Source organism: Hemiscyllium ocellatum, chromosome 12 (genome assembly GCF_020745735.1).
Source record: "Hemiscyllium ocellatum isolate sHemOce1 chromosome 12, sHemOce1.pat.X.cur, whole genome shotgun sequence".
In the NCBI taxonomy this organism is placed as follows: Eukaryota; Metazoa; Chordata; class Chondrichthyes; order Orectolobiformes; family Hemiscylliidae; genus Hemiscyllium; species Hemiscyllium ocellatum.
Window position 1 is genome coordinate 56,356,231 of NC_083412.1, and position 24,993 is coordinate 56,381,223.

The following is a 24,993-nucleotide window of genomic DNA, read 5'->3' on the forward strand; positions in this document are numbered from 1 at the left end:
TGAGGCATTCTTCCCCAGGCATCGCATGGTTGGGATTTGGCAATGGAGGAGGCCCAGGACATACATGTCCTTGGTGGAGTGGATGGGAGGAGTTAGTGTTCAGCCACAGGGTGGTGGGGTTGGTTAGTGCAGGTGTCCCAGGGATGTTCTCTGAAATGATTCACAAATTGACGTCCCATCTTCCCAATGTAGAAGAGACCACATCAGGTGCCATGGATACAGTAGATGATGTATGTGGAAGCACAGGTAAATTTCTCTCGGATGTGGAAGGATCCTTTGGGACCTTGGATGGAGGTGAGGAGGGAAGTGTGGGCACAGGTTTTGCAGTTCTTCCAGTGGCAGGGGAAGACAAAAATGTCAGGCAATGACCATCCCCAACAAGAGAGAAGCAAGCCATTGTCTCTTGACATTAAATGACATTGCCATCAGTGAATTCCCCACTCTCACCGCCATGGTGATTACTATTGACCAGAAACTCAACTGGAATAGCCATATAAATACAATGACTAGAACAGCAGTGCAGATTCTTGGAATGTTGCACCACACAACTCACCACCTGACTCCCCAAAGCCTGTCTGTCATCTATAAGGCACAAGTCAGGAGTGAGATGGCCTACTCCCCTTTCGCTTTAATGACTGCCGTGCCAACCATATTCAAGAAGCTCGACACCATCTAGGACAAAGCACCATCTCCACAAACATTCACTCCCTCCACCACTGATGTAGCAGCAGTGTATACTGCCTGCAAAATGCAGGAATTTGTCAAGTCTCCTTAGACTGCACCTTCCAAACCCATGGCCACTGCCATCTAGAAGCAGAATAGTTTTAGTAGGCATAGAACTCAAGTGTTGATGTTTACAGTTACTAAACATGAAACACAGAAAGCAATCATGCAGCAGAACAAGCAATTTGGAAAGCAGATGGTATGTGGTTCTTTATAGCAATAGGATTAGAGTACAAGAATAAAGATACCTTACTACAATGGGATAGAGTTGTCTTTAAAAAAAGGCAACAGGTGCATGACCTGCAAGTTCCCCTCCAAGCCACTCACCAACCAGAACTATAACTATGTAGTCATTCATTCACTGTCACTGAATCAAAAACATGGAGCTCTTTCATTAAGGACACTGTAGGTCTACCTACAGCACATGAACTTCAGTGGTTCAGGAGGCAGCTGACCACTGCCTTCTCAAAGGCAACTAGGGATGGCTAATTAATGCTGACCCAGCTCATGTCACCCACATCCATGAATGAATTAAAAAAAACACCTTTTGCAATCACCACAACTTTTTAAATAAAGACAGATACTTTTTGAGAAACTCAGCAGGTCTGACAGCATCTGTAGAGGCTGAAAAAGAGTTAACATTTTGAGTCCAATATGACTTTGCCAGCATTCTTCAAAAAAGACCCTATATCATTGGAGCAAGGTATCTTTATTCTTGTACTTCTATCCCAATTGCTGTAAAGACCAACATACCATTTGCTTTCCTAATTGCTTGATCTGTGACATGATAACTTCGTATTACATGTACAAGTACTGTGAACATCAGCATTTCAGTTCTATGCCTGTGAAAAATCTTCTGCTTTTTCATTCTCAAACTAACTGCATAAATAAATTAACATTTAATAATAATCAGGATTTCCATGCAAAAGGAGGATGTAATCATTGAATTCAAAGCTGAAAATATCCACTTAATATTGAGATAAAAATGAAATGTGACAGAAGCAGTTGTCTTCAGAATGTAAGATATATTAAATATGACAAAACAGCATTTTGTCTGTGCCAACATAAGCAATGTCAAAAAGAGTGGCGCTGAAAAATCACAGCTGGTCAGGCAGTATCTGAGGAGCAGGAGAATCGACATTTCGAGCATAAGCTCTTCATCAGGATTCCTTGAAACATCAATTCTCCTGCTCCCTGGATGCTGCCTGACCGGCTGTGCTTTTTCAGCACCACACGTTTTGACTCTGATCTCCAGCATTTGTAGTCCTCACTTTCTCCAGCATAAACAATCCAAGGGATATTTATGCTCATTTATTTATGAATCTCCATGCAAATATTTATTGGTACATGGGAATATTACTAGCAGGCAAAATGCCTTTGGGATATTTATAAACGAAAGAAATGAGGCAGGGTCTTAATTCAAAGACCGGCACACATCCAGTTGAGATGGCAACATGATGAAATAAACCTCAGTCTTTGTTCTGACACCCACATCATTGCCACTTTATGTTCAGACGACAAATGGTGTACTTGACACAATGCAAAATCAGTGCTGGGGTTACTCTCATCAGACAGAATGATTACTGCCATAAATGCTTAAATTAGTTTGTTACAAATATGATAATTGCATTAGTAAGTTTGTCTTCTTGTCATCTGACATGAAATAGCTGGACTGTATGGATACCTCAACATAGAAGAATGCAAGTCTGAGAAGTTGCCGGAAAAATACAAGCCAAGTATTCTGCGAACAAACTATCGCAAGTATTATATTGCAGCTGAAGAAGTTTTGTGGGATTATGCTCCTAAGATTCAAACCTACATGGACAGGTAGCTTAGTTTAGTCTTTAAAATGTCAAGCCAAATGAAATGGTTTATAGCTGGTTTTTTTTCTCTATAAGTTAATGATGAGGTTTTTCTTAACATTTTGCATACCTCTATATGTTTAGCAAGACTGGAGAAAGACTATGAAAATATTCTTCTTCTCACTCACAGATTTTTGATCTGTATAGATGAAGCATAAAGATATTCCTTCCATACATCTCTGTACATGTCTATCTTCACCCCTGTCTCAGCTCACCTGTTGCTTGAAACCTTAAAGCATGTTTTTGGTACTTATGGGTTGTACACATGTTCAGCAATGAAGTGGAAGAAATTGTTCAGTCTCCCATGGCATTGTGCAAAGAAAATCAAACCCACGGGAACTTTGTAGGTCACACAAGAATTGGAAGACAAGGAGAAAATAGAACGATAATCTGGGGAAAGGCATCAGCTCAGAGAAAGCGAAAGAAAGGGTGGAAATCGAGAGGGAGATTATGGATAGGGTGAAGAGTGAAGTGAGAGGAGAAGGAAAGCCCTAAGGATGGAAGAACCAGAGGGAAAGGAGAATGCTGAGACACAGAGGAAGTCAGCAATGGGAAGGAAAAGCAAGAGATGGTAACATACTGACAGTCTGAACAGAGGAGGCAAAGAAGGGGAAATAGAAATGGAGCTTGGGACAGCAAGACAAGAAGGGACGGTCTCGCCTCAGCAAGGATGAACTTGTGTCTTAATTGCTGTTTTCAACAATTCCGTTATTTTTAAATTTAGTTATCTTTTTTAATTAGTTGGTCATTAAATTGATCTCTTCAAGTTAAAGGAAGTAGAAGCATAAACTCTTCCACAAAATGCAGAACAAGTACTACTTCACTAACAGTTGGAAGGGACTAAATTCACACAACGAAGTAGAAATGAATTTTAATAGCAACTGGGTTACACCATATTATAGCCTTAAAATATACAGCTCAGTTGAAGACAGGGAAATCACCTGGAGAGGCAATAGTTATCAATCTAAACATTATTATCTAAAAATCTCTTTTCCGTGGGTTATTTCTGTCTTTAATTCTACTCTTATTGCCCTTAGTGATTTTAAAGCCAAATATTTGGATTCGGGACCAAACCGTATTGGCAAAATATATAAAAAGGCAATTTACGTAGAATACACAGATAAAACTTTCACTGAACGTAAAGAACCAAAAGAAGAACCAATTTCTATTTTACAAAATGGAATCGGCTCTCCTGTTATAAGAACTCAAGTTGGTGATAAAATTCAGGTATGAAATGTTAATAAAGGTAACCAGTTTTAATTAATTAGATAAGATTCCCTACAGTGTGGAAACAGGCCCTTCGACTCTACACCGACCCTCTGAGGAGTAACTCACCCAGACCCATTTCCCTTGGACTAATGCACCTAACACTATAGGCAATTTAGCACAGCCAATTCACCTGATCTGCACATCTTTAGACTGTGGGAGGAAACACATACAGACATGAGGAGAATGTGCAAACACCACACTGACGCTGGAATCGAACCTGAGACTCTGGTGCTGTGAGGCAGCAGTGCTAACCACTGACACACCGTGCTGCCTATATTGCCTTGGATATTAATAGAGATTGCCTCTTGTGTAAAGTATGTTTGTATTGTTTCTGGAAATGGGCCTTCAAAAACAAAATATATCCTAGGTGACCAGGCACTCCAGGGTTCCCCATGAAACTGTATCATTTTAGGAGATACATACAGAACCAAACAAATCAGTCTCCTGCTCCATTTGTTTAGTTGCAAGGTATAAAGTTCTCACTTGCCTTTGCTTTTCTCCTTTTTCATTTTTCTTTTTCTTTCTGTCTCTCCCATTTTCACCTTGTTTTTGTACATCCAATGAAAATAAAAACAGCATTGTGTACAGAAATAACTCAAAGCTTTTGGCTGCAAATCTAACTCCAATCTGTTGACGTTTTGATACTCAGGATGCTACTTTATTTTGTTAAACTAATAGCATCAATCCAGTCCACTTCTGGTATGGCTTTTCCAGAAAACCATCTTGTTCACGAGAAAGGGATATGGATGTTCCTGAAGTCTGTAGAGTAGACGTGGTGTGTTATTCCGTGTGGGATGCTGGTTTGATGCCTGGTGTGTTGTTTTTGTCTTCACTGCTTTAGTTAATGCCCTGTTTTAAGAGCACTCAGCAGCACATGCATTGAACAGCATGAGGGCTGCTACCTTTGCTGCCTAAAGGGCTCATTAACCAACTTTCAGGTTAGTTGTTGATACATTCCACTGGCCCTTGCTGACTTTGTGGAGTGTATTTGCACAGGAATCATATAAGTTGATGATGTTTTCAAGGAGTGGTGCTGAATGTTTGGTAGCTGCAGCATATGTTTTGAGTGTTACATTTTCTCCAAGTCATAGGGCTACAATCCTAATTCCACTTGGACTGCAGGTTCAGATAGAACTATTTCAGAGTCAGCAAAAGTGAGCTGTTTCCAAATGGAGAAATGGGAAGGGCTGTAAACAGGGAAGCCATATTTACCAGCACCTACAAGTTCCCCTCAAAGCTATATGCCATCCTGACTTGGAATGATATTGTTGTTCCTACATAGTTGTGGTTCCAAATCATGGAACTCCCTCCCCAGCTGTATTGTTGGTGTACCAATACAACATTGAATGCAATAGCTCAAGAAGACTACTCACCATTAGGACAATGAGGGATGGGCATTAAATAGTGGCCCTGCCAGTGATACTGGAAGTACTTCTTCCTGCACTTAAACCAGAGCAGTATCCAATTCAGCAAGGAGGTGGTCACAGAGCTGTGTCATTCCACAGATTTAGACCAGCAGCCTGAAAGCAAGGCAAAGATCGCACTGCTAGTGACCATAATTCTGGATCTTTTTGCCTCCCTTCCCAGCTCCCAACTCCCTTCCCAGTCCCTCCCCCTCCCTTCCACTCCTCCCTGTAACCAACTGGATTCACTCCTCCCATTGAGCAACCAGGTCATACCCTCTACCTGTCTTCACTTATGGGAGAAAGTGAGGACTGCAGATGCTGGAGATCAGAGCTGAAAATGTGTTGCTGGAAAAGTGCAGCAAGTCAGGCTGAAGAAGGGTTCATGCCCGAAACGTCAATTCTCCTGCTCCTTGGATGCTGCCTGACCTGCTGCGCTTTTCCAGCAACACATTTTCAGCTCTGTCTTCACTTATCCCCATTTCACCACCCTGCTCCTACCACCCCCTTTATCTGCAGCTCTCCCTACACCCACCCCCAGTCCTGAAGAATGGTTACACCTGAAATGTCACCTGGCTTGCTGTGTTCTTCCAGCCTCCTGCCTGTCTACAGTAGATTTTATCAGGCTGAAATCGGCAACGTTGCAAACTCCTCAGAATTCATCCTCCATCATCTGACGGGTGACTGTGGAGCATCATTGTCTTTTGACTGACTAGAGAGAAGCAGGAGAAGTGCTCACCCTGTCAGAATAGTAATTTCACCATAGTATAGGTTTGACTGCACACATAGGGCTTACATTTCAATTGGAAGATGTACTGTAACTGACTGCAGTTGAGCATGACTGTATTCAGCACATCATTCTAGTGAATGCCTGATATCCTAGCAGCAATTAAAGTTAATTTATGCTGCATCATTCTGCTGTTCCAGCAATCTTTAAGCTGCTCCCTTATAACAAAACTGACTGCTCGATGACCTGAGGTGATTTACGCCTTACCTTTGCATTCAAACATACAAATAAAGAACAAGAGCAGGATCTCCAAGCCTGCTCAACCATTCAGTAAGATCGTGACTCGTCTAATTTCACCTTCAGGTCTATATTCCTGATAATCTTTCATCTCTTCAGCAGCCAAGAATCTATCTACCTCTGCCTTAAGAATATCTAAAGACTCTGCATCTACTGCTTTTTGAGGAAGGGAATTCTAAAGATTCTGAAAGAAAACAATGCTTCCTCATCTCCGTCCTAAATATACGACCCTTCATTTTTGATCTCTGACCCCAAGAGAGAAAGCATCTTTTCTATAACCACCTAGTCATCTCTCCTCATAATCTTATATGTTTCAATTGAGCAACTTCTGACTTTTCTAAACCCCAGAGGATACAGGTTTTTAGCCTGCCTAGCCTTTCCTCATAAAGCCCCCCAATCCAGGTATTAATTTCATCAACCTTCTCTGAACTGCTATCAGTGCATAATTATCCTTCACTATGTACAGTGACCTTTACTGTACACACTACTCCAGATATGGCCTTGTACAACTGAAGCATAACCTTCTGAATTTTGCATTTAATTCCTCTCACAATAAAGCATAATATTCTGTTAACTTTCCTGACTACTTGCTGTACCTGCACATTAACCTTCTGCAATTCATGGACTAGAACACTCAGATCTCTTTGCATCTCAGACCTCTGCAACTTCTCGCTGTTTAAATAATATAATACTTTTTATTTCTGTCAAAATGGGCAATTTCATATTTTCCCGCATTGTACTCCATTGCTGGGTCTTTGCCCACTCACTTAACCTATCTATATCCTCTGCCTTTATGTCCTCTTCATAACTCATTTTCCTCCCTATCTTTGTGTCATCAGCAAATTTAGCCACCGTTAAAACACGTATGACTAGCACTCGTATGCTGAAAGCTATGCTGCCATGAGAGAAAACTGAAATGCTAAAACAAATGTTTAATTGCTTTGACTACTCTGAAGTAACTCTCCAGTACTCCTTGGTGTATGTTTAACATCCTCCACAGCCCTTGTCATGAGGGCATTGCCCTTGCCATCACTGATTTGGTAAGTACTTCCAAAAGTGAAGGAGGCAACTTGCACATCCATCTACCTACAGATTTGCTGTACGTGCATTGAAAGGGCTGTATATTTTTCCTTTTCGGATGATAAACTGGAACGGAAGTCAGATACTGTGATATATCTGAAAGTGTTTTGTAACTTGGAAAAATCAAGTATTGTATATTTTTAAGCACTACATTGAGATTGAAACATTATTGAGTCAGACGGCATCAGAAGTTTTTCAGTGAAGGGAACACTGCCTGCTGATAGCCCTCCGATTGGTAGAGTTGCAGTTTATTACATTGGTGGGAGCAGTGGAGCCAGAACAATTCAAAGACAGCCTATCTTCTCTTCTCTGTGTGAGAAAGAAGACAAAACAACAGCACAGTGGCTCAGTGGTAGCACTCCTGCCTCACAGTGCCAGGGACACAGGTTTGATTCCAGCCTCGAGCCATTGTCTGTGTGGAGTCTGCACATTCTTCCCATGTCTGCGTGGGTTTCTTCTGGGTGCTCCGGTTTCCTCTCACAATCCCCCATGCTCCCTGATAGTGACAATGGACCCTGTGATAGGCCTGTCAAGGTACTGAGCATTTCTGTGTTTACACACCCATCAGTTCTTTCCTGTTTACACCCTTGGGTACTCAAAAACAGGACCTGTGTGAAACCTCATCCCTCAGTGAGTTGACATCTCCCTTTCCCCTTAGCCTGGCTGCCAAATAGTTCTGCCCAGTGATTTACCAAGTGTAGTTCTCATCTCTGTGCCACCCTCTAAAGTACTTGGGCTGAAACATTGGCTAGTGGCTATGAGGGTTCAATAGAATGACATACTTCAATAAAGTCAATCTCTTGTCCCTCTCCTTGCTTGAAAAATAAAAAGTTTCAGCTTTATAAGGGGGAATCAGAAGAATGGAACACATTGAAAAGCTGTCCCAAAGAGTCAGATAGAGGTCTACAGCGCTGCTTGGTCACTTTCTGTGCTAATGAGATTCTATGAATTGGAAAAGCTGGTATTGGACAGGGGTGGACAAAGTAAAAAATCACACAACACCAGGATATAGTCCAGTAGTTATATTTGGAAGCACTAGCTTCCGAAGTGCTGCTTCTTCATCAGGTGGTTGTGAAGCAGGACCATAAGACAAAGAATTTATAGCAAAAGATTACAGTGATCCAATAATACATTGAACAAACCTAGATTAAGTCTTTCATTTCTGAGAATGGGTTTTCTGGCTTCAGTTCTTTAATATGCAAATCCCAGAACTTCTTTTAAGTCACATTCTCAAGATAACTTAAGGTTCTTTTACAAAAGGTGACATCTCAACTCAGACGATGCCTTAAAGGTGTGAGATTACAGTCTGTCTGTATCCAATCTTGAGTCAGGCTGGTTCTATGAAGTGAAATTCCTTGAAGTGAGATGAGACATGATTAGTAACTTAAAGATTTCACCTTAACACAGTTGACAACAGCATATACTTCTCTTTGTAAGATGTCAGCATAGCTTTGAAGGCACCGTAAGAGCTATTTTATTGATTGTGCCTTTGTTCTCTTTTGTAGGTTTATTTTAAGAATATGGCTAGTCGTCCCTACAGTATCTACCCTCAGGGTATAACAGTCGATAAGGAGAATGAAGGTGCTGACTACCCTGGGGATTCCACAAGTAAATTGACTTTATATATTTGAACATAATTACTTGGAGTTAATATTCTCAAACACTTTAAGTTGTAATGTATTGTGTTAGAGCCACGTGATGAATAACATTATTTGAGGCCTGCCTACTTTAGTTAATTATGAAGGACCTTTAAAGTAGTGTTGCAAACAATTTTTAAACAAAGATATTTTCACAGTCATTTATTCTAATCTTTAGAATAAAATTTAATGAATATTGGGGTGGAGTGTGGAGGGTAGGGGGCAGGGAGAGAGAGGAGGGGGTAGAGGGAGATGGGGGGATTGGACGGGGAAATAATTGGACTAAAAAGAACCTGGGTAATTTCAGAAAAATAGCATTGTTAAAAATCTTTCTGTTTTGGACATTATTACAATTCAAGACAGTAAAAAAACTGTACAGACCAATTTTCATAGGTAAGAGAAATAATTTTTATGGAGCTCACCTTCAGATATTCAACTAAGCTCAAGATAGTTTTTTATAAATTGAAAATAAGATTAAAGTATGTGTTTAGTATCTGGTTTGACTCGGTGATAGCAGGCTCACCCTGAATTCTGCAAGTCTACTCCAGGGACTTGAAAATGTAGGGCTGAACCTTACCTTTTTTGGCTCAAAAATACGGGGTAGACCATTTAGAACAGAGATGAGGAGAAACTTCTTCACCCAGAGAGAGGTGGCTGTGTGGAATGCTCTGTCCCAGAGGGCAGTGGAGGCCCAGTCTCTGGATTCATTTAAGAAAGAGTTGGATAGAGCTCTCAAAGATAGTGGAATCAAGGGTTATGGAGATAAGGCAGGAAGTGGATACTGATTAGGAATGATCAGCCATGATCATATTGAATGGCGGTGCAGGCTCGAAGGGCTGACTGGCCTACTCCTGCACCTATTATCTATTGTCTATTGTCTATTTTCATGCACCTAGTCAAGCATTTTCAGTCCAGAGCTGCCTGCATTGTACCTGACCTTTCTCTGGACATGAAAATGTGTTGCTGGTTAAAGCGAAGCAGGTCAGGCAGCATCCAAGGAACAGGAAATTCGACATTTCGGGCACAAGCCCTTGATCAGGAATTTTCTCTGGACATGGAAGTTCAGGGGAACTTGGCACCCTGCTTTATGGACAAGAACCTGGAGGATTTGCTGAACAGAGTGATGCAGAGATAGAATTCCCTCTTCCCCACGAACCAGCAGTAGACACGTCAATATCAGAACATGCCAACCTGGTCTGAAGTTACTACCTTGTTTAAAGCAGTCTCTGCTATCTGGAACAATGCACAGCAATGTAGGAAGGAGGTCAGTGACCACCTCCAGTCTGCCAGTGTAAGTGCCATCATCATCATCTTTCTGATATCTCGCATTCTCCCTATCTCTTCTACCTATCCACCTCCCACCAAGGTTCAAGCTTTACCACTCTCGCTATTGTATGTAAATTTCCCTCACTCGCTCTCCTCTAAATGGCTGACTGACTGAGTCCAAGGCCCTGGATTGCTGTAAGAGGCAACCCTTGACTTATTGTGCAGGGACCCCACTGAGCAAAGACTATCCCATTTGACTTGACCAAGTCCTGCTGACCACCATGACAAGATTCCTGTTTTTGTGTCTGCACTAAACAACAAGGCAAGGCAGAAGTAATATGGGCCTGGTATCTCTGGCTGACGTGGCACAGTGTGAGAAAAAATGCAAAGCAGGGAGGTTATGAGCATCCAAGGACGCTCAGAAGAAGTGTGCATTCACACAGTGAGTGAAGAGATCAGCAGTCTGGTCCAGTCCACGAGGTGGCTGCATTTTCCTCAGCACACTGCATCCTTGCAGCATTGCAATGAACATTGCAACATTGAAGCACATCAGTCTCCTATGCATCAATTGAAGATATGCCATGAGGAGCCTTAGGTAATGGCATGTCTTGTATGTGACCTGTGCCCATAGAGCATGCCCTGAGATGTTGATGCCCAGTGTCCAATATGAAGGTCTTTTGGAGCAAGAGGTGAGCTGAATTCATCAGGTATTTGCCCTGGTTTCAATATCAAGTTTTTTCAACATTAACTTGATTTTCTTGTGTTTGGTAAGAAAATTGGAATATTAATGAGATGAACTGAGCCATCAACAAGACATTTTACCAGCTGTAAACTACCACTAATTGGTAGATTGCTATTGTCATATGAGGAACCCACCATGCTACATGCCAAAAGTATTAAAGGAGTAAAATATTCCCAATGTTGAAATTGGCCTCACCAGAATTTACTCTGCTAGTTCTGAAATGTTTGGAAAAGCCTGAATTGCAAAAGTTGCTGTCTTTCTTTGTGCTAAGAGTTCCATTTTTATTCTTCCTGACAGTATGATAGTGTTGGAAAATTATCTGCAAGAGCATGGTTTTGGTCATGTGTCTAATACGTAACACCTTTATGTGCAACTAGTCTCTCATTTCTAGCTTCAATCCAGATGACTATCAATTTGCTATCTGTGTCAGTACATTGCTGTCCTTGCTTTGAATCTAATTAAGAACTAAAGAGTGATAATTATGAAACAATAAAGGATACAGCTATCACAGCAGTATCTGATGTTAAGTTAGATCTCATATAAAAAAATCCAATACTCCATTTCTCTTCCTGCTGAAAAGAGAATTGACAGGCGCATCAGGATCACTCTGAGCTGAGTATGATGCAAGCATGCAGTGGGTAAGCCTTATGATATGGTTGACCTTTTGGCTTCAGGTGGATTCAGCTTTTGTCTCTTATGGGAATTATGAATTCCTCTTCTGGAGGGGGGAGAAAGTTTTGTGTAGCATGCTAATGGCAATGTACATGATGGCAGTACTGTGTAACAGCTCATTTTGTCCCACTGTTAAGAAACTGATGGCGCTTCGTTAAAGGAGATAGCAGGTTTGGAAGTATATAAAGAACAGAAATACAGGGAAATGGGACTAGTTCAATTTGGAAAACCTGGTCAGCATGGACGAGTTGGGCCAAAGGGTCTCTTTCCGGGTTAAGTGACTCTATGATTCTATGCCAAGGATTGTAAGTGCCAAGGATTTTCAATTTCAGACATATATTGACAACAACAAGAAAACCCTGGTCAAGTACAACACAGACAATAACAATGCAAACCTTTGCTACTCCTCTACTGAGAAGTGCTCCCACTGTGTTAGTGTGCTTGTTTTCTATGACAAACATCAGCTGTTGTGGCCCTTCTCATTAAAACTGTGCAGGGCAAATGTAAACTATAGGCAATGATCACTAGGAACTGAACTTCGATTCCAACCCAGAATGACAGTTTACAAATTTTGCAATAGAATATTAGAAAATCTAACTATTGTCCTCGAAGCTGGAAAATGCTCTACAAGTGACTAGTATGATTCATGTTACAACTTTCAAAAAGATACTTTGGAGAATAGTACGGCTTTGCACTTGAATGAACATAAATAAAAAATCATAAAGTGAATAGGTTTATTCTCGCGATACACTTTGTAAGCATTTTGGCAGTGAAAATATTATTAGATGAAAACTATACATCAAGTTGTAATGTGGGAAGGAAATTGATATTGAGATTCAGACAAAAATTAACAAAGGCCCAAAAAAAAGGAACTTGTAAAGTTTTCAAATTTATAAGCAGAGTATCATTTCTGTTTGTGACCTTTTGAGAGGGGCCTGTGCAGAGGACAATTGCACTTACCAGTCTTTGGCTTAGACTCCATTTCTAAAGGTGCAAAAGTACAAATAGAGTTTCAGTAGGTATAGAATCAATCAATGGAATTTTCTCAGCCCCTAAATGAGTCAGTTGGAAAAACATGGGGAAATTGGAAAAATGAGAATCTTTTATACGCAAGGTTTGAATGACAAGACAAGAACTTCTCTACTGACTGGCATGAGGCCAATTTGCATGTACTGACGTTATTAGCTGTTTTCACCTCATTGCTGTGCAATTTGATTTACTCCCATGTGATAGAGAGAAACAAGATGGCAATAATTCCTGGCATCACAGTCAGAGTGGATACTTAACAGGTATCTCACTTTTCTAGACCTCCATGCCCCAATATCTCAGGCAAGTTCATGGAAAGTGTCTGCCTGCACTTTATCCATGGAGGTCAGCATTAGACAGTCACCACCTTCACCACAACCTGACCATCCTTGAACCACTTCAAATGAAGCTCTCCACTTCATTGCTGCACATTGGAGGGCACTGATACCTTTCAGTGTAATTCTTTGCATGCAGGAGTAAGTACCTAATAATGCATCAGTACAGGCTGCATATCATGGCTCTTAGCTTGCTTTCTTAACGTGCATTTGCTTTGCAGTTACTTGGATGCTCACTGCATCTCTGTGTGCCTTGTCTTGCCTTTTCGTGCCTTGCCACCTTATTCACACCCAGAAGTCTCATGGTTTCTCTGTCCTCCCTTGCCTTTTAGTGCAAGGTAGACAGAAAGCTAGACAGCAATGATCAGTCAAGCTAATGGACATGTTGCCAGACAACCACATGCTGTGTCAACCTACAGCATTTACCAGCAATGTATGCAGCAAACACACAGCATGGGCTTCAACCAAATGAAGTCTAAGGGGAGTATCCCTTAGTCAAGCGAAGGGAACTGTTATCAAACAAGGAGCTATCAGCACAGTAGGTCAAGCGCATTGTTTGATAGCAGTCCAGGGACTTGAACACAGTTGGCTGGGAGCTTGTGCTGATCAGAGATCAGTCAAAGGAGTTTTGTCACTTGCTAGTCAGGGTCATCATCCAGGTCAATCAAGAGGGTGGGGAGTAGTGTGTCCAGGGGGTCAGTTCTCTGAAACTCAAGGGGCATTATCAGGAGCCAATGCTATGTTGGATAAATTGGGGAAGGTAGTTGAGGATTGGAGACACTATGTTGGAATGCAGATAGGACAATAATTGCAAACATAAGAGTGGCTAATGGTAGAGCACGTAAGGTTAAGGGACACTGTGAGGCGGGTAGATAGTGAGTCATCAATAATCACCATCAGCCAATAGTGGTGAGGGCTATGATCCCAGCCATTGACAGTGCTTTTTTTTAAATATTTTTATTGAGCAAGTTTTTTACCCTTTACAAAATTATAAATTTACAAAAAAAACTGAGTAAAACAACAATAACAATAAACTATTACTAACTTTACAAAACAAATTTTAAAAAACTACCCATACTACAATTCAATGAATAATTAAACAAAATAAATTAAGTTAAATTACACCACTCAGCGCAACCCCACCAAAGCTCCCCATCATCGGGAGCATCAGTTAGTGTACCCGTATTTATTCAGGATTCTTCCTCTCAGGGCACCCGGCCCATCAGACCCAGGTCTCATGGCTGAACAAAGGCCCTAGTTAATATAACCAACAAATCTGTTTCTATATCGTTCAGAAAGGGCTGCCATGTCTTATAAAAAAGCTCTGTTTTCTGGTGCACCATACTCAGAAGGAAGTCTAGATAGACATATTCCATAATTAACCTACGCCATCCCGATAGGCCCGGAGCACTTTCCAAGGTCCAACTCATCAGAATGCTCTTGCTTGCACTATATGTAAGAATATTAACCAGCTTCTTCCTATGCTCATCTAGAGAAGGCAGATTCGGCAGGCCCAAGAGAAGAGATACTGAATCTACTTTAACTTTGGTACCCAGGACCCCCTCCATGACACTTGCTATAGTACCCCAGTACTTGCAAGGCTTGTGGCATGCCCACAATTTGTAAGAGTACTAATAATTATTTTGCACATTGGAGATGCTCCCTTTTAAAATTTTGCCAGCTGCTCTGGGGCCAAATAGGCCCTGTGAAGAACCTTCAGCTGCATAGCCTAAGTTCTATTGTTCTTTCTCTCCTTCTCCCAAATGTCCTCCCATATCTCTGATGAGATCTCCACTCCCAATTCTTGCACCCAGACCCACAGACCCATTCAATATCTTTCGAGGTGCGACCTCCTAGTCAGTGGGAGAGGGTGCTAATCGAGAGAGTACCTGTAGTCTGAAGCACTCTCCTCTCTACATCAGACCTACAAGGATCAAACAACAGTGTGGTCTTTTTCTGGATAAAGTCCCTGATCTGAAACTAATGAAAGAGGTCCCAGCCGGGCAATTCATGACCTCCCCCATAAACAAGTCTCCCAGACAAGAGACTACCCTGGACGCCCATATCCTAAAACCAGAATCCATCACCCTGGCCAAAATCCTGGCATTCCTACTATAGGAGTGAGAAAGGAGGTTTTAGATAAACTGCCCTTGCTTTGTCATATCATTCTCCACACTTTAACTGTGTTAATGACAGTTGGGTTCTGACAATACTCCATGACTGTCCTCATCTTATCCATAAATAACAAATTAATAAGGGAACATTTTGCCTAGGTGGCCTCAATATGCAACAATATTGAACTCTGATCCAGACAAGCCCATCATTCATAAAGGATAATCGGGAGCTTATTTGATATCTCTTAAAATCTGGAAAGTGTACCCACCCCCCACATTCCCTGGGGAAGCTGCAATTTGGCAGGCTTAACGAGAGGCCATCTGCGATGCCAAATAAAAGAACAAAGACAACCATTAAGTCTCGGCAATGTTTGCCTGGGCAACATCAGAGGGAGCATTCACATGGGATATAATAAGTGAGGAAAAACATTTATTTTTACAAGAGCTATTCGGCCTAACCAGGAAATTGGAAGAACCTCCCAACATTGAAGGTCCTGCCTTATCTTCTCAAGCAACTGCACAAAATTAACATTGTATAATTGGTCAAAGGCGGGAGTAATGAAAATGACTAGGTACAGAAAATCTCCTTGTAACCACCCTGAAAGAGAATCTGATTCCACCTTTGAGATCAGGTAATCCCCCAAGACTCCCCACAGGCATGACTTTGACTTCATAAAGTTAATCTTATACCCTGAGAAAGAACCAAATGAATTGACACTGTATTAAAAGAGGCACAGACATTGTAGGGTATGATAGGAAAAGGAGAACATCATCTGCATTAAGGGTGATTTTGTGCCCCCCGATCCCACCTCCGGTATGACTATATTGGGGTCTCTCTGGGTAGTCTCAGCCAGCGGCTCAATCACCAACGTAAACAACAGTGGTGAGAGGGGACAACTGAATACTGAAATTATCAGGCCGTCTGCCATTATTAAGAACCACTGCCATAGAAATGCTACATCGCACTTCCACCCATCTGGCAAAGACCCCACTGAGACCAAACTTCTCCAGGACATAAAAAAAAGTATGGTCATTCCACTCAGTCAAATGCTTTCTTCACATCTAAGGAGACCACCAAGCCTGGAATCAACTCTGCAAGCACACCTGGACCATGTTCAGTACTCTTCTAATGTTATTAGAGCATCTACAACCCTCAATAAAACCTGTCTGATCCTCCTTTATAATAGAGGGCAACACCTCCTCCAACCTCAGTACTAGTGTCTTAGACAGGATTTTAAAATCCAAATTTAGCAGCGAGATTGGCCTGTACAAAGCACAGTGCTCCAGAGCTTCCTCTCTTGAGAATAAGAGTAATATTAGCTTCTCTCAAAGAGGGCGGGAGGCAGTCCTGACTATATGAATAATTGTACATGTCCAACATTGGCCCGGCCAACATATTCAGAAATTCCATATAAAACTCACTGGGAAAGCCATCTGGGCCGTGTGCCTTACCACTTTGGAGCTGCCTTGCCACCTCCTGTATCTCTTACAGTGTCAAGGGAGCATTCAAAAGGCCTGCTCCAGAGTCATGCCTAGAAGGTCCAGGTTCTTAAAGAAGGATTCCACCTTCACCAACCTGTTCTCACGCCCTCTGATCGATACAGCTCAGAGTAAAATTTCCTAAGCGCCACGTTGATCTTTTTGGAATCATAAATAGGAGTACAGGCACCCTCTCTAATAGATATAATAGATTGGAGAGGGCACTCTTCTTCCTAACCAGATATGCCAAGTATTTATCTGGATTATCACCATATTTTGTTTCATGAAAAAGGTCTCTCTCTCTTTGCTGTCTGAGTAAGCACTGAGTTCAGAGCAGCCCGAAGAGCTGTGATCCACTGTATCTTGGTCACAGATGGCCTGTCAGAGTATGCAGTCTCAGCTGCCTTCAGTCAGGCCTCAAGCATACGCTGCTGCTCTCCCTTCTGTCGTCTCCAACTCGCTGAATAAGAGATAATTATATCCCTTGCATAAGCCTTGGCAGTATCCCAGAGCAGCAAAAGTGAGGACTGCAGATGCTGGAGATCAGAATCTAGATTAGAGTGATGCTGGAAAAACATAACAGGTCAGGCAGCACCTGAGGAGCAGGAAAATTGATGTTTCGGACAAAAATCCTTCATCAGGAATCCCAGAGCACCAATAGGTTACTGGCTGTACCTGAACTGATAGCAAAGAATGTTTTAAACTCCCACGAAAAGTACTCGATAAACTTACTGTCCTTCAGGAGAAAAGGGTCCATGCGCCAATGCTGCGAACCTACCCCATTACCCCCGGCCCTAACCTCCAATTGTGTGTGTTCCCAATTTTACAGAACAGCACTGAATCCAAAAAGGCCGATGGAGCAGGAAACAGATCAATCCTTGTGTAACACTTGTGCGGATTGAGGAAAAAGGTGTAGTCCCTACCCGTTGGGTGAAGGTACCTCCATACATCCACCAATCCCAACTCCACCTGTAAGTCCACCAGTTGTTTAGATTGTGGGGAGGTATCCGGGAGACCCCTGTGCATCCTGTCCACTGAGGGATCCATGAGACTATGTAAGTCTCCCTTTATAATCATATGGCATGCTCCTAAGGGCCACCAATCTGGAAAACGCATCCATTCAACATTTAAGGGGGTGTGCCAGAGTGGGGGGCAGTAAACAATCAGAATACCATACTCTTCACCATGTATTAAAGCTTTGAGGATCACAAACCACCCACATTCATCCTTAGTTTGATCTAACAACTGAAATGGGAGATTCTTCCAAACAAGTATAGCCACTCCACTGCGTTTAGTGTTAAAAGATGAAAAGAACCCTCCCTGCTGCAACTTCAGATGCTGCTTGTCATCAAGATGGATTCCTTGTGACAGAGCAACACCAACCCTCTCTTTTCTAAGACTCTAAAGTGCTTTATTTTTCTTCATCTGTAAGTGACTCCCTTTAATATTCTAGGTGCACCATTTAAATAAGCAACTAGCCATAGCCATCTGAAATAGCCCATGACCCCACTGAGAGGAAGAACCCTACACACAACACACTAAGTGAATGAAAGACTCAGAGTCTAAAAAAACACAACTACAGAAACTACCAAAACAAAAATTCTAAAATCTACACTTACAACAAACCAATACAAACAAACAATGACAGGAGACTTTCCTCCTTGCCCATAGGGGGCACTCTCACTCCCCACAAACACCTCCATGGTTCCTTCTAGCTGAAGCCGCACCCCAAACCCAGGCAAGCAAAAAGTAAGGAATACATCTTTCAAACAAAGAAATTAGAAGTGGGCATTTCACCCATACATTGACCCCTGTTATTACTGATAAAAATCAAACCAAAAAATAAATTCTGACAACGCTTCCCAAACCCCACAAAAGCGAGAAGGGAAGAGAAAAGGAAGCATATTAAAGGGACAAAACCAGACAAACGCAGCAAACAACAGAAAAAAGAACCGTTATTGTCCACATTGTTTGAACTAGCCAGTCTATTTTCAAGAGTCCAAAATGTCCTTTGCCTTTTCTGACAAACTAAAAACATGCACTGACCCACTGTGGCTGAAACGTAACACTGCCGGGTACCTTACAGAGTACTGAATATCCAAATCTCTCAGCCTCTTATTTACTTCATCAAAGGTCTTCCTCTTTTGGATCACAGTCGCAGAAAACTCCTGAAAAAACGTAACCTTTGATCCCTTGTGGATCCTTCCCCAATATTCTGGAAGCTTCCAATACCTTTGCTTGCCTCTTTAGAACTGGAATCGCACTAGGACTGGGCAAGGGTTGCTGGTCCGACCTGGGCCTGCACACCACCATGATCCAATGAACTTGTTCAATCTGCACCTGGCCCACCTTGGCTTCCCATCCCAAGAACTGTGGTAACCATTGCTCAAAACAGCTGACTAGCTGATCCCCTTCTTCTTGCTCCGGCAGCCCAATAACACGGATATTCTTCCTCCCACCTCAATTTTTGAGGTCGTCGACCTACTCCAGTAAGGTCCATATCTGTTTCTCCAGGGCTTGGATCTGTCCCGCCAAGGATTTGGCCGTGGTCTCCAATGCTATGAACCGCCGCTTATCCTCCTCCAGACACTGCCCGAGGCACAGGATCTCCTGCTCATGCTTTTGCAGCACGTCCAAGATCAGTTCCAGCCTGGTCTGGGTCTCCTCCATCACTGACTCAATCTTTTCTTGGAGTGGTGGCTGTGTGGAATGCTCTGCCCCAGAGGGCAGTGGAGGCCCAGTCTCTGGATTCATTTAAGAAAGAGTTGGATAGAGCTCTCAAAGATAGTGGAATCAAGGGTTATGGAGATAAGGCAGGAAGAGGATACTGATTAGGAATGGTCAGCCATGATCATATTGAATTACGGTTCAGGCTCGAAGGGCTAAATGGCCTAATTCTGCATCTATTGTCTATTGTGTACTGTCTGAAGCCAGACTCTGCTGAGCAGGTAAATCCAAACGGGCTTCTACTGAGGTCGACACTGTGGCCGAGAGTGTGCCCATTGCTGCAGGGAAGTACCCTGCTTGTTGTGATCCATGCGGTCCTTTACCTTCAGTTATCTTCCCTAATCGCTAAAAAGAATATATAAAGATTCTAGAAACTTAAAACTACCGATTTTTACCAAAACAGCTAGTGTGGGGAGGTAAAAGCAACATTTTGCTTGAGTTGTAGTGCAAAGTTCAGCAAGACAGACCTGTGAGATCGCCGCCATCTTGAATCCCCGAGGGTGCTGTTTAATGTCTCCCTAAGTACGCGCCACCATTGCTGAAACCACACCTGAAGTATTGTGTCCAGTTTTGATCTCCCTACTTAAGGAAGGATGTGGTGGAAGTTCAGAGGAAGTTCTCCAGGTTGAATCCAGGGATGAAAGGGATGTCGTACAAGGAGTGGTTGAATAGTTTGGGCTTGTACTTACTGGGATTCAGAAGAATGAGGGTGGATCAGAATGAGGTATATAAAATGCTAAGTGAAATAATTAAGATGGAGATAGAACAGATGTATCCCTTGTTGGACAGTCTTGGACAAGAGGTCATAGGATGAGAGGAAGGAGGCTCAAAACCGAGATGAAGAGAAATTACTTCTGTCAGAAAGTTGTGAATCTTTGGAACTCACTGCCCCAGAGTTCAGTGGAGGTGGAATCAGTCAACAGATTCAAGGAAGAAATAAATAGTTTCTGATGAAAAGTAGGATAAAGGGCTACATCGAGCAGGCAGGACAGTAACGTTGAGACCAGGATATGATCAGCCATGATCACATTAAGTGGCGAGATGGGCTTGAAGGACTAAATTGCCCACTCCCACTCCTAATTTCAGTGTATGATCCCAGCAGTGGTGAGTACTTCCAACGGACATAAAAGAAGCTGAAAACATTACTGAAGGATTATCCAGTGAAATATATAGATGAAATTATCACATGGGTCATATATTCTGCATTTAAGAGAGGCAGGATTCTTGTCTATACGTGCTTAGGTTTAAACAATCAATGCACAGATAATGTTCTAACCCTAACCTAATTAACCTGAGGTTCTAATTAACCTTGCAGATTCCACAAAACAGGTTGATCCTGGTCAAGTCCACATTTACACTTGGAAGATTTCTGAAGATATTGGACCAACAACCTCAGATCCCAGATGCCTAACAAGACTGTATCATAGTGCTGTGGATGTCACACGGGACATTGCTTCAGGACTTTTTGGACCACTTTTAATCTGCAAGTACCTGTCCCTGGATGCCAGAAATTTGCAGGTAAAGTAGCATTAACCTATTGACCACTAGAAAGCTATATTTTATTTTGTGTAATACCAACTCATTTGTTATGACATTGCTTGCTGTAAATAACAATATTAGCATTTTTATAATGATAGATGTTCCATCAATATCAGTGCTACTGATTTATAATGTGTGGTCATGACTTGGAGATGTTGGACTGGGGTGTACAAAGTTAAAAATCACACAACACCAGGTTATAGTCCAACAGGTTTAATTGGAAGCACTAGCTTTCGGAACGCTGCTCTCTCATCAGGTGGTTGTAGAGTACATAGTTGTGGGACACAGAATTTATAGCGAAAGTTTACAGTGTGATGTAACTGAAATTATACATTGAAAAATACCTTGATTGTTTGTTAAGTCTCTCATCTGTTAGAATGACCATGTTAGTTTCACTTCTTTCATATGTAAATCACAAAACATTTTTTAAAAGTTACATTCTCAGACTAACTTTAACAATTGGTATCAATCCAGATAATGTGTTCAAGGTATTTGCCCCCTGTGTGCTGTTGTCTGTGCCATAATGTTTAGACTGATTCTAATCTTAAAAAATCATCAAATTCACCATGGACAACTCTCTACTATCCTCTCATTCTTGGACACATGCATCCCCATAAAGGACGGATACCTCAGCACCACGCTCTACCGCAAACCCACAGACAACCTCACCATGCTACACTTCTCCAGCTTCCACCCAAAACATATTAAAACAGCTACTCCCTGTGGACAAGCCCTATGTGTACACTGGATCTGTTCAGATGAGGAGGAACGTGATGGATACCTGGAAGTACTCAGGGATGCCCTCATAACAAATAGGTACGATGGTCAACTCATCGACCGCCAATTCCAACTTGCCACAGCAAGGAACATAATGACCTCCTCAGGAGACAGACACATGCTGCAATTGACAGGATACCCTTCGTTATCCAATACTCCCAGGAGCTGAAAAACTATGCCATGTTCTTCGCAGCTTGCAACACATTATCAATGAGGATGAGTACCTCACCAAGACCTTCCCCACACCTCAACTGTTCACCTTTAAACAAGCAACAAACCTCAAACAGATCATTGTTCGTAGCAAACTGCCTGGCTTTCAGGACAACTCCATACAACCCTGTCACAGTAGGCGCTGCAAGGTGTGTCAGAGTGTGGACATGGATACCACCATTACACATGGAGACACCTCCAACCATGTACGTGGCAGGTACTCATGCAACTCAGCCAACGTTGTCTATCTCATACGCTGCAGGCAAGGTGCCCTGAGACATGGTACATTGGTGAAACTGAGCAAAGGCTACGGCAATGGATGAATGGACACCGCACAACAATCAACAGACAGGAATGTTCCCTCCCAGTTGGAGAACACTTCAGTGGTCCAGGACATTTGATCTTAGACCTTCAGGTGACCATCCTCCAAGGTGGACTTCGGGACAGGCAGCAACGAAAAGTGGCCGAGCAGAGGCTGATAGCTAAGGGACCCATAGGGAGTGCCTCAACTGGGACCTTGGGTTCATGTCACATTACAGGTGACCACCATTGCAATATACACACATAGATACTCCTATACATACATACATACACACACACACACACACACACACTCTCACTCCTGCGCACACACACTCTCACAGACTTAGACCTTTTTACACACACACACACACACACACACACACACACATATACTCTCTCTCACAGACACTCACAACCCCTCCACCCTAGAAACACACACATGCGTACACATACATATATATGTTTATGGACTGAATTTGCACTTGCAGAGTTTCATTGTACTTTGCTCAAAAACTGCATGGATCCATGTAAGATTCTGTTAACTCATTTTTTAGATTAGAATCAATCTAAACATTATGGCATAGACAACAGCACACAGGGGGCAAATACCTTGAAAACATTATCTGGGCTGACACCAATTGTTAAAGTTAGCCTGAGAATGTAACTTTTAAAAAATAGGCTGTGATATACATATGGAAGAAGTGAAACTAACATGGTCATTCTAACAGATGAGGGACTTAACAAACAATCAAGTTATTTTTCAATGTATAATCTCAGTTACATCACACTGTAAACTTTTGCTATAAATTCTGTGTCTCACAATTGTGTACTCCACGATCACCCAATGAGAGAGCAGCACTCCGAAAGCTGGTGCTTCCAATTAAACCTGTTGGACTATAACGTGGTTTTGTGTGTGATTTTTAATAATGTGTGGTAGTCTCGAAGTTTTGAGGTATTTGAAGGGTTATGAGGGAGTTTGGTCAAACTGAAGTCTTTAGTTATAGCAAACTGCAGAGAGGGAACCTGAACTTTAGCAGAATTTAGCTCGAAGTTTACAATTTGGTAACACAAGAGTTAGGATTAAAGGTTGCCCTAAATGTTAGGGGTTGGCTTGGGTTTGACTGAATTGAATTGTGGATAGGGACAGTCCTGAATTTTGTAACAATTGGGTAAAGCTCTTGAATTCCTTGGCAGGAACCAAAACTATGTGTGAAACAGGCATGACTCAATGGAGACAAGTTTGTACTAATCCAGATCATTTATCTGGTTTTGTTCAGAGTTGAGACTGTAGTTGACTCAACTGTTTAAGAAAAAAAATGATAGCTATCTGTACCTGAATACAACTCAGTGATCTGGAGTCATTTGGGCTGGAAAGCTGAATAATACAGATATTACATCTCCCCAAGAGAATAATCCATTATCTGTGACAGCTCCTAGGGACTAATCTCCAGAATCCAAATAGCTTGGCAAAAATGGTGATGGGGCAATAATAATTGTTAGTTTCCTATTCATTTTGAAATCTTTCATGTATTATTATTATAAACATTTCATCACTTCTGAGTGACATCAGCTTCCTCTTTAGGGCAGGGGGGAGGGGAAGGTGGTAGGGGTGGAGGGCCGGCTGTGTGTGTGTGTGTGTGTGTGTGTGCACTCGCGGGGTGCACATCGCCACCTTGAGGTAGGATTTGAAACATTCAAAGCCATTAATTTGTTCTGAGTTATTGCATTGAAAAGTGAACATGTTTTCAAGTGTACTTGAATCATTTCTGAAATTAAAGAAATATACATAAGCTCAAAAGCCCAGGCATAAATATCAAATGTGCCTATTATGTGTTTGTTGGGGATACTGCCAAAGTAATGTTACAGCAAAATGACTCCTCTTGCACAAATCAATCAGGTATATTTTAGATTAGATAAGATTCCCTACAGTGTGGAAACAGGCCCTTTGGCCCAACAAGTTCACACCGACCCTCCGACAATTAACCCACCCCCCTCTTACTAATGCACTTTACAATTATGGACAATTTAGCATGGCCAATTCACCTGACCTGCACATCTTTGGAACGTGGGAGGGAACCGGAGTACTCGAAGGAAACCAATGCAGACACAGGGAGAATGTGCAAACAGTTTTCCAAGGCTGGGATCCAACCTGGGACCCTGGCACTGTGAGTCAGCAGTGCTAACCACAGAGCCACCTCTGTATAAGAGAATGAGAGCCTTTAAAGATTCCAAACATCTTAAAAGCTCAGCATAAGTCCCAGACCTATTATCTCCTAGGGTGTGTCCCACTTTCAATAATTGACAGAGTGCATCAATACTTCCTCAAAACTATGCAATTGTGCAGCTCTTTGGAAGATGGAATGCAGGGAACAAACAGTGTGCACGTGCAAGTCCACTCAGCAATTTTACAGGGGCTACACAGTATGAGAAATGGGCTGTGCAAAGAATTCGGTAATATGCCTGCTTTCCGTTAGCATGCAGTTCACTGAAATGAACTGGTGGGGAACATGTTAACACAAATTCTGAGACTCTTGTTGCCATTCAGAAGGAGTTTCATGCCAGTATTTTTTGCTTCGTGTTGGCAAAGGTTCCATACCAGCCAAAGAATTGGTGGGATTTGGCATTACCAGCCTGCGCCTAATTTGTAGTTATTTAATGCCACTCCTGCCATAATTTCAGAGAGATTGTACTTGAAGTGCCATTGATGTTTGGCCTCTTCATGTTTTTAACTCATTTTGCGAAAATACTGCTTCTTAAGCAACATAAATGTTAGATGTTCCTCTGCTGCATAATCTAACTTTAGAA

General features: G+C 42.0%; 1 protein-coding gene across 1 annotated transcript in view; it reads left to right on the top strand.

Annotated features, from left to right (window-relative positions):
* Positions 1 to 24,993, top strand: part of f5 (coagulation factor V) — a 98,084-nt gene that overhangs the window by 21,199 nt on the left and 51,892 nt on the right. Inside the window, exons 5-8 of the mRNA XM_060832787.1 lie at positions 2,391 to 2,550; positions 3,623 to 3,812; positions 8,867 to 8,969; positions 20,675 to 20,877. Of these exons, the coding sequence (XP_060688770.1) occupies positions 2,391 to 2,550; positions 3,623 to 3,812; positions 8,867 to 8,969; positions 20,675 to 20,877 (656 nt within the window). The remainder of the gene's footprint in view (positions 1 to 2,390; positions 2,551 to 3,622; positions 3,813 to 8,866; positions 8,970 to 20,674; positions 20,878 to 24,993) is intronic.